Source organism: Diadema setosum, chromosome 11, assembly GCF_964275005.1.
Source record: "Diadema setosum chromosome 11, eeDiaSeto1, whole genome shotgun sequence".
In the NCBI taxonomy this organism is placed as follows: domain Eukaryota; kingdom Metazoa; phylum Echinodermata; class Echinoidea; order Diadematoida; family Diadematidae; genus Diadema; species Diadema setosum.
Window position 1 is genome coordinate 28,920,919 of NC_092695.1, and position 10,505 is coordinate 28,931,423.

General features: G+C 39.9%; 1 protein-coding gene across 1 annotated transcript; it reads right to left on the reverse strand.

The window, feature by feature from the left end:
- Positions 1–9,912, reverse strand: LOC140234674 (uncharacterized). The gene is made up of 3 exons (XM_072314708.1): positions 9,874–9,912; positions 7,717–7,875; positions 1–6,980 (listed from the first exon to the last, which is right to left on the reverse strand). Exons 1-3 carry the CDS (start codon positions 9,909–9,911, stop codon positions 6,746–6,748), a joined length of 432 nt encoding a protein of 143 aa, XP_072170809.1. The 5' UTR covers position 9,912; the 3' UTR covers positions 1–6,745.
- Positions 9,913–10,505: the final 593 nt, after the last annotated feature.

Consider the following 10,505-nt stretch of genomic DNA (forward strand, 5'->3'; position numbering starts at 1 on the left):
ATTTTATTTGATAACTTTGCCATACCTCCATAAAAACTGCCCCGTCTTGACAAAGAAGGGCAGGAATTTACGGATGAGCGACAACTGCATGGGTAATGGCATAGATATCATGTACAAAAATATCCCAGATTTGGGATTAATAAGTAACAAGGTGGGGAAGATGTATACCTGTGTATAGTAACAAAATTTGCGTAAAATGTACAGAAGCGATAATTCATGGCACATTTAAAATCCCTCCCTTTTCAGACATTTTTTATCTTCTGTAAGGGTTACTAATCACACAAAATAGGAAATCTCTACAGCACAGCTACACGTACTACTCCTAATTATAAATACATACTTGTAATTCCACTGAACATGTTCCTCTTCAAACTCATTTAAATGTGACCCGCTACAACAGAAGGATCCTAAAGTCGCTGATGGGTGAGCCGAGAAAATCCAAGTTTGAAGTCAGATCATCAAAATCCGTCAAAACGTTCGGATTTCTGTTCTTTGACATAATTTTGTTGTCTACTGTATCTTCTATCATCTGCCGAAATTTCGAAGCTAAATGATCAAAGGAAAGGCAAGAAAATAGCATTTTTCTGGGCCATGATTTTCCGACTTTGAATGGAACAGAAACGTGTCCGAAGATTTGGATTTAGCGCCGCAGCTAGACTCCGCCCCTAGCAACGAGGAAGTGATCTCATTTGTCAGTGCGTGGCATCCTGGTTACTGACTGGTCGTGCGTAGACTGTTGGCGCTAAGCTTGAATGAATATCGCGGAAGTTGCTAGGAGCGTACCTTCTAATGTCGAACGGTGAAAACTGTCTTGCTTCCCCTTGATCATGCTATGATCATCCCCTTGATCATAGCGTCGGAAGGAAAACTTTGAAGGCGCTTTTCTCAAAACGTTGATTTCTTAAACCACTCGACATGCCCTAATAAAATCATCGATATCTCCACAACCGAGCACTTTTATGAGTCATGTTATATATGACATCAAAGTGGAAGAGTAAGGGAATAATGATATGTCATTTCAGAAAATTGTCCTCTTCCGACTTTCGGATCCTTTTGCTGCAGAGGGTCACAAATGTCCTCCTATAATGTATAAAGGAAAGGCTTGTACCACGCACGCAATTTCCGTGTTATTATCATCACAATTGCTGTAATGCAAACTTTAGGGAAATAGATCTGGCTCCTTGTGTATTCAAGGAGGTGGTAACTTCTAGATCATGGTACCACTCTCTTTGGGGGTGAGTCTTTCCAGGGCCCCATTTCATAAAAGATGTTAGGATAGCAACTCTTGCTGGAATGGCAGTTTCCCATAGCAACAGCCAATCAGGGAGCTAGATCATGTTGTTACCATGACATTTGCAATCCAGCAAGAGTTGCTATCATATCAACTTTTTAGGAAACAGGGCAACTGCTAGATGAAATCTGAATGTATGCTAGTACTGGAAAAAAACGGTGGACCAGTGTCATCACTTGTTATGTTGAAATAATGTTATACAGTACCAGGATTAGAAACACATGAAATACATGTACAAAGAAACCTTAAGGGCAAGAAAACTTACTTCTCTGCGAGAGTTCGTTCCATCAAGTGCTCTTTACTAACAAAATTCTATGTACTACATATGTGGTGGTGACATACACACCAATGATGAATGTCCATCTCTCTACTGGCTAAGTTGCTCATTGGGAACACCATGCCATTACAGACAGATGAAAAGGGGGGGACTCCTGCCTCTTGTCAAGATGCAGAGTACAAAGCATGTGTCTTGTTCCTATACTCTTTAAAAATGTTGCATTGATAGTACCAGTAATGGCGATGAACATCCAGTTGATTTAGATACTAGTCTGCCCGCCATTGTTGTAAATCCAAATGCGAGCAAATTCTGACAGGCGTTAAAATGACTGCAGTAGTGATCATTACAAAAGGTAAGCTGTGAGTCTTTCTGGTGTTCGATGTCTTACATGTATGTGTGCAGCGGGTTATACAGGGGAATCTACCCCTGGGGATTCCCCTATACAGGGGAATCTACCTATACCTAATACAATATACCTAATACAATACACATGCACTGTGAAATGAACAGACAGCCTTTGTCACATTAGGTATATGAAATAAATTGGTTCTCTTCTTCGATGAGATTGTCAGAATAAAAATAGTAACTATTTGTAGGCCTACACTAATTTGGACAGGTTTGTGCTAGACCAAATTACACAACATGTACATGTATGGATTACGTGAGCTGACAGGGGCTATGTTTACATCAACACATGTCACAGTCTAGAAGAGTACACTGTTTTGACTCGGTTAAGTCTCAGTCTGTTGAATTCTAAAGATCTGTTGTTTTATTTTCTCCTCTTACATCAAAATATGTTTAAAAAGTGACAGGAGAGCCTGAAACAATTCATTTGTGATTTTGTTGAGAGAACTATACATTCAAAAGTGTTTATTTTTATAGTTATTTTCACTTTTCAGACCAAAATGGTTATTTCTGCCGTTCAGCACATCAACAGACATCATGCTTGAGAAATTTAAGGTGCCTATAACATATACAGTTAAACTCGCATAAGTCGATCTTCTCGGGACTGAGCAAAACACATCGACTTAGGCGAGTTTCGACTTGTGCGTAAGTCGAAAAAAATCGACTTAACAACAGTCACACCACACGTACATTATGTATAATGTACATGTATGTTGTCTACTCTGGAGCCGAGAGCTGGAGAGGTGTGCCGCAGCACGGGTCGCCCGGCATGGCCGCGGCTAACTTTGCATGGACAGTGCATTAGCATTGGCACAGGTCCGATTACTTTACACCCTTGTTAAACCTTGGGGAAGTGAATATGAACGATATTTGAGCAGTGATTGATTCCAGTTTACCATACCGTGGCTTGAAATGCGTGTAGAGGTGTACTTCTGATTTACCCGTGCCCGTAACTCTCCCCCTACCGCTTTGAAAACTCAGCAGCTTCATCCATCCACTGCACAGCGCAGACTGCAAACATACACAGACTATACACAACCCAGTCGCTGTACGCACAATTATACACAGCAAAGTCGCTGTACGTACGTAGCGCTAGCGCGACAGGGCTGTACCAGCGGACCTCCAAACACGAAGAGAGTTCAACAATCGCATGCGATCGCTTTGAATTTTGATACTTTAGATCATTTTTTTGTCACCTGTCTGGTCGGGCTAGTTCTTACGTAAACAAAAACTGGCGTCTCGTGATTTTGACAGTGATTCATTGCACAATAAAATCTTATTCGACTTAGGCACAGTGAATTTAATGGTTTTTCCGTGAAAGTGTTCTTCGAATTTCATCGACTTAGGCGAGTATTCGACTTACAAAATTCGACTTGTGAGTGAATTATTACACGTAAGTCAATGGGGAAAAATCGGGACTTTTTAAAATCATCGACTTGCGCGATTATTCGACATATGCGATGTCGACTTAGGCGAGTTTAACTGTAGTTGCATCATAGGGAAACACTACACTACACATAGGAGACTAAGGCTTTAATATGGCAAACAAATTCACTGTAATCGTTACCAAGAACTAAAATCAATGACCATATATCACTTTTGAACCTGCCATACCAGCTGATAAGATGTAGCAATAAAAAAAAAACACACACAAAAAAAAATGTAATTAAAGGTAAGGCATCATTTTTTTTTTCTCTCTCTCTGTTTGCTGAGGGCAAAAGTCTGCTTCAGAATAGTATAAAACCAGAAATATTTGCGGCCTGAAATTTTTGCAAAATGGAGCCAACAACTTTTTTGTGGCATTAAATTTTCGCGAATCACCACTTGCATTCAATGCATAGTATATAATAGAACTTTCATGTGCATTTTAATTTTACGAATCTTGGCTCCTCGCAAACTTTTTGAAATATCATGCGCACGAAAATTTCTGATTCTACAGTGAACAGCACATAGCTTGATATCAAATGTTAACTTGTCCGACGCTCACTTTTAGTTCTTATTTAAACCGAGTAACCGCTGATGTCATACCCTAGTTTACTGCAGAATATTCATACACTTTGTGACTTTGATACAAAGTATCCTCAGACAACCTACTGCAAATGAAAACACCCAACCCCCACATCGACATCCTGTCTAGTCCCCACTGCACTCTGCATCGGAACCCGACTCCAGAAGTGTATCCAAAGCCAGAGGAGTCTTTCCTTCCTTCCACTTCCAAATGTAAGTGACATCAGCTATTACAGTGAGCAGTGGTGGCATGTTACTTACCCATACTGATGAGCAATGCTACAAATTATAACCGTAAACATCAATATTTTCGTGTGATTAATTTTTTTTTGCGCTGAGCAGCTCAAAAACATATTCGCGCTGCGCAATTGTCAGCCCATTCAGAATGTGCAGAGAAAATTGTGAAGATATTTTTGCGGGTTTTAGAATTCATGCCAGCCAGAAGTGGTGCAAAATACTCAAAAATTTATATACTGCGAAAATTCCTGCGTTTGCAGTTAACATAAGTCCTCATGGAGATTATAGACTTCCCAGACCTTTTTTAATCCATCAAATCTCACAAACTCATCGCTTTGGTCTTTGGCACACTAATGTAGACTGATAAGAAACTGAACAAGTGTATAACGTGCATGTATCAGGCAAAGACAGAGGGTGATGTCTAACATGTATGTTTAAACTTACTGAGCATGGCCACAGTTTACTGCTTCTAGTGACTGTGTGTACAGTGCACTCCCGTTATAACGAACACAGTTATAACCGAATTCCGGTAACAACACAATAAAAATTCAGACTGCAACATTATATTCTCTACATTTTTTTTGTTTGTTTGTTTATTTGTTTGGCTACAACAAAATTTTGATATAACAAAAGAAAATTGCTGGTTCCTAGGACTTTGTTATGACGGGAGTCCACTGTAATTTACATTATAGTGAGCACAAGTTTGTTACATTCTGAAATATGCAACATGTACAGTATGTCCAGTGGTCAGAAAGTAATCTATGTAGAGTGATAAACTACATACTCCCTCCTTTGGAGCAGCAATCTTTCTTATCATATACTTGCACCTTTATACCTTGTGATGCCTGCAAGCAAAAAGCTGATATTTCTCTGTAAGCTCATTATCATATTGTGGGAAAAACAGAGAACCTTCAGCTTGCAAAGCACAAAAATTATATGAAACACATTTCAAAATCCATATGTTTCCAAGATATCTTTGCAAAGTCTCTTCAAATGTGCACTTCTCAATATGAGTAGAGCATAATATATCACACTTAGTACACTGTATGTAAATCCCTCCAATGTACTGATAAAGTTTAGAACAGTGCTAATTGACTCTCATATACTATGAAACAATCACATGGAATATTTCATTTACTGAAACAACGCAAAGCTGCAGTATGCCCCATGTAATCGTGAGTGTGAAAAAAAAAATACATCACATGAAACAATCTAAAATGAAAATGCAATCTTAACATACCATTGAAATCACATTCCTTATTCATTCTTACTAAGAAACCTTCACTTGCATTAAATACATTGCCATCCCATACAAGGCATCAAAGCATGTACATCTCTGCATACTCAAATACATTGCTTGTGCCAAGTGCTCATACGTTTGTATCTCATTATTTATTTACCTAGGCTGTGGATAACTCCCTATTGAGACAAGACAAAATTCACCCCCAAACATATTTTTCTTTCAAATCTCTTGGCAAGCAAATACATGTACCATTAAAGCCAGATGTCTAACAAAACACGCAAATGCATAACAATCTACAAAAAGAACATCAAAATGACTGAACCAAGTGAACTGTAACACAGTTAACGTTTCACAATGTGTAATTTGAGTGTCTAACGATCTGAAAGGCAGCCTTTTGGTTTGGACCTACATGTACTTACAGGTATTTTCTGTACTGTAAAAGTGGAAATTTTCACGGTATGGAAATTTTTGCGCATTTCGTGCAACTAGAAACTAGTGGAAAATAAAAGCATGTAAACATTTTTGCATGCCATATGTTCCAGTGGAAAATGTCCCGATTCCGCGGAATTAAAAACATGCAAAATTCATTTTACCCAGCCGAGCACAAGAAATTCCTTGCGTGAAAATATCCAATTTTACAGTAATTGATTCAAAGGAGAGACACATTCAGCCAGCCTGGTATTCATTTCATGGTTGTTACCATGTTATCTTTAGCCATATCTTTGTAATCATTCTTCTAACATCCACCCTGTATTGCAATTGAGCTATCTGCATGAATAATGTCAAAACATCATATACATACCTTTGTAACCTTTCACTGGTATTTGTCATCAACAATATACCAATATATATGACAACAGATTTTCACTCGCGTTGCTGACCCCATCAACTGGTCTTATTATACTGTACTCTACATTGGCATAGTGATATATTTTCCACCACCAATCTCAGCTGGCTGAGATGGTGTGACAAAACATGTGTGATGTCCTGAAGATTGGATTGCAAATCAATTGTGACAAGATGTATTGCACCATGTAGCAATTCCATCAGAGTTTCATGATGGCTCTTGTAACACTCTATACGTGCCGGCTGCAAATGTCATTCCAATGTCTCCAAAGTTTCGTAATCTTGAATGACTCCAAGCATCTTTCCACTCTTCCTGCAGCCTGACAGCAATAAATAACATCAACTCAGAATCCTTAAACTCATAGATGCCTCACAGTACTTTATTTTTTTTTTTCCAAACATCACATTAGGTGTCTCTATTAAAAGGATTATTCCAGCATCAGCGTTTGCGTTTTTTCCGTGGCACGCTGTCAACACTGCTGTTACTGTCAGAGTCGGAGTCGCTGGTTCCTGACGATCCCGACTCTGAATCGCTGTCTGAGCTTCCCTCTGACTCGCTGTCACTCGACTCTTCAGAGCTAGTGATTGTCGATGAGGAATCAGAGTCGATGGTCCCTGAGGATGATTCACTGTCGTCGTCTGAATTGCTTTCACCATTTGATGGCTTTCCGGCTCTGTGAATATGGAGAAATCAGAAAGACATTGCTTCACTCACCCATGAAAATTCAGAAGTATGGTTTATGACAGGCTATTAGCTCCTCTCAATCAGTACTTGTCCAGAACTTACCAGAAAAATACATTCCAACACACGATATTTCAACTGTACATACGTGTATATATCTTTTTAAAGTTTCATACAGTATCCAATTTTGATGCTAAACGGAATATTTAGATAAGAAAATTTGTGCAACATGCAAACATGTTTCCTACATAAATCGCTAAATGGCCAGCTAGCAAATGAAGGTCCTTTGCTTGATGCTTGAGACAACACAATTTGCATTTAGACCAAGGTACATTACAATTTACAGTGGAAAGTAAGTATAACAAGACCCCTGGGACCAAGACAATTTGTTCTCTATATCAGATTTTTTTTTTTGAATATTAGTCAATGAACAATAAAAAAAAGAAAGAAAATATATTCACTGGGACCCGAGAAATTAGGTTGTTATACACGTATCAGGTATTTTGTCATATCAGATCTACTTGTATCAAGTTTACACTGTACCAAGAATTTAACAAGATAAGCTAATAACCCACTGAGGACGAGTCCCGAGTATACTCGGGCAAGTGTCTGAAGGAAATGCATGGTGTAGCAAAATCAGCCCATCCTTAACGGGTTAAAGAGCAATTCAATTCCCAACCACTACCATTTCTCCAAGGTGTATTCACTGTATTCCACCACAAACTTACTGTGCTCCTTCCTTCTCTTCCCGCTGCCTCTGCTTCAGCTTCTTGTTGAGTGTTGATATTCTGGATGGCCGATGGACGTACTTCCTCTTGCCCGTGCACTCGTAAGTCCAGTGCCCCATCTCAAGGCACTTCTGGCATCGCACATTCTCCTTGTTTTGACTGCAATTCAAGGGCAAGATGGTGGGCAACACAAATTATGAATAGCATATTTGACAGGCAATTTGAGTAGCAAATTTAGTCTGCACAGTCTGACTGTGCAATCATGACAATTAATAAAAAAAGAACAGCTGTGTAAGTTTACATCTCAACTGCAATTAAGGGAAGATATGATACCTTAATCAAAATCGAAGAAATAAAATACACACTTTCAGTGTTCACATCATGTCTTTACCTTCTGAAAGCTTTACCATACAGTAGATCAAACAGGCCCTGTTCCCTCATTGGGTCAATTTTCCTTCAATCACACTTGAAGAGATGTTGTTGATTTCCTTCTTTCCGTCCTAAAGTGGAGTGGTGGGAATATTTGTATTGTGCATGCACCACAAACTCAGGAAAACATATTGACGCACCATTGAGCACATATGTAAAATAATTCTTACACTTTGGTATATAATATTTTTTGATTGGCTGTGATCTCTAGTCTGTACTCTGGGAGGTTGCTTTTTTTTTCTTCCAATATCATACTCATCTCTCATTGCATTTTGTGAATTCCGCTGTCCGACTGCCTTTGGGTGTCTTTCCTGAATGCCTCCCGTGGCATCCAATGCAGACAGTGCACAAACCATGCAATAAAATGCTATGTACCGGAACAGAAAGCTTGATCCTCTTGTGCATGTGCAAGCTTGCTATGAAAACCCCACAGCTTGCATGGCTTGCGCACTGTCTGCGCTGAATGCAGCGGGACATATGCATGAAAGGCAGCCAAAGGCTGGTGGACAGCAGAATTCAAGAAGACATTTAATCCGAAATACCTACAAAGTGATTTGTTTGCTGACAAATTTGAGTACCTGGTACCCAACTACTCTATCGGTGTGGAATAGTACATGTACATTGTAATTTGGAATTATGTACAAGATCAGGTTAGCTCTGATTTTATTTTTCTCCTTACCAAAATTTGTAAAATTATGTCAGATTTCACTTTAACAGGGCTGATTTGTGCACGGTGAGGCGAAAGCCACACCGAATATTTTAGGTGCGGCAGCTCGCTGCACTGAGATGAGCCAGCCCACTGGCACCTTTGTTTCGGTGGGTCCCGGCACATTAACGTTAGTTGATTATATACATGTATCTTGATTTTTTTTTTTTTGTCAAAAAGTGCAGACAGAATTTTTGTTTCATATTTTGATCATGGAGAGAGAGCATGTGTGTGTAACAAAAATTTAAGTGCAAACTTGCGACAATCTGTCAGATGCGAGATGGCCGGATGCGGATGAAAAGTGAACAGGCCCGCTCCCGGCCATGCTTATTAATATGACTCTGAGGAGGAGGGATCCTTACGAGCAGGAGCCCCCCCCCCCCACCCCCCTCATGTGCAGGTTTAAATTCTACTCTCCAGTACTGAGATCTACACGCCTGTTACCTCGTCTCGTCTTGTCTACTTTTTACTTTATTTAACGTTAGGCCTAACGTTATATCTAACGTTACCAATACCAATGGACCAAGATCATGATGAGCAGCAATATTCCCAATAATAACAAAAATTAGGCCTATCACAAATTTCTGGCAATTGCCAATATGGGTAGACAATCATTCGGTTCTCAGCTCTGCTGAAAATGACAACAGAAGAGGGAAATCGTCTGAACCGGGGCGAAACTGTCATATCTCCAGTATTTTCACACATACAAAAAAAAAGTCCCTTTGCAAACCACATGGCATTGTGTGATCACGATACCTACGCAATCACTTTCCCCCGAAGTCGCCTGCCAAAGCCAAGCGAGCTCCAATCGCGCCCCATGCGCTGGCGACTTCATCCCCTTCATGAGGGGTTCGAGACCACCCGCCCGGGCAGTTCTATCTGCACAAGAATGTATCATACCGCTCGAACCCTATGGTCTATTTTCCATTTCAAATTCACTCACAATAATGGTATACGAGCGTAGACCATAAATCATATATACTGTAACAAAATGAAATGATAAAAAGGGAAACTTTGCTTACTTTCTCTTGGCGTTCAACAAAGCGATACGGGTCGCCATTTCGACAGTTTGAGCCCTCTACGGTCAGACAGGGCCAGTAGTTGTACTGAGGGATTTTCCCCACCGAACTCGAGTTCGGCGAATTTCTCTGCGCTCTCAACGCAGATTTATGTTTTTAGTGTGGTAAATTAAAAGGAAATTTGCTCACAGAATCCTGGTGTCACATAAGGGTAAGTCGCACATCCTTCTGCTTTGTATCAGAATTGCTCAATGGTTCAAGTACCGCTAATCTCTGGTAACATTTATTATGCAATTTTAAGTGATATTTAGTTATCTTTCTTGTTGATACAACAGTACGTTGCAATATTGCACGGGAGGGGGACCCCCACTTACAGCTTAAAAACCAAAAAAAATACAAAACAGAAACATAAGAAAACTCGAGACTTTTGAGGGTTTCCCCTGAGAACCTTCCCATCCAGGAAGAAGGGGGAGGGAGGGAGAAGGAGCACTGACCCTTGACTCACTGCAAATCAATGTAAAATACCTCGATCCTTTATAGGTTACCATACCCCACGCCTCCCCCCCCCACACACACATACACACAAAAAACAAACAAACAAACAATAAAAAAAAAAGGAGGGGGGGAGTTCCACA

Excerpts from the sequence above, each read along its gene's own strand:
- LOC140234674 (XM_072314708.1), bottom strand. The coding sequence starts at position 9,911 with ATGGCGACCCGTATCGCTTTGTTGAACGCCAAGAGAAA. Across the intron at positions 7,876-9,873 it reads TTGTTGAACGCCAAGAGAAA|TCAAAACAAGGAGAATGTGC; the intron begins GTAAGCAAAGTT and ends CTTGAATTGCAG. Across the intron at positions 6,981-7,716 it reads GAAGAGAAGGAAGGAGCACA|AGCCGGAAAGCCATCAAATG; the intron begins GTAAGTTTGTGG and ends CCATATTCACAG.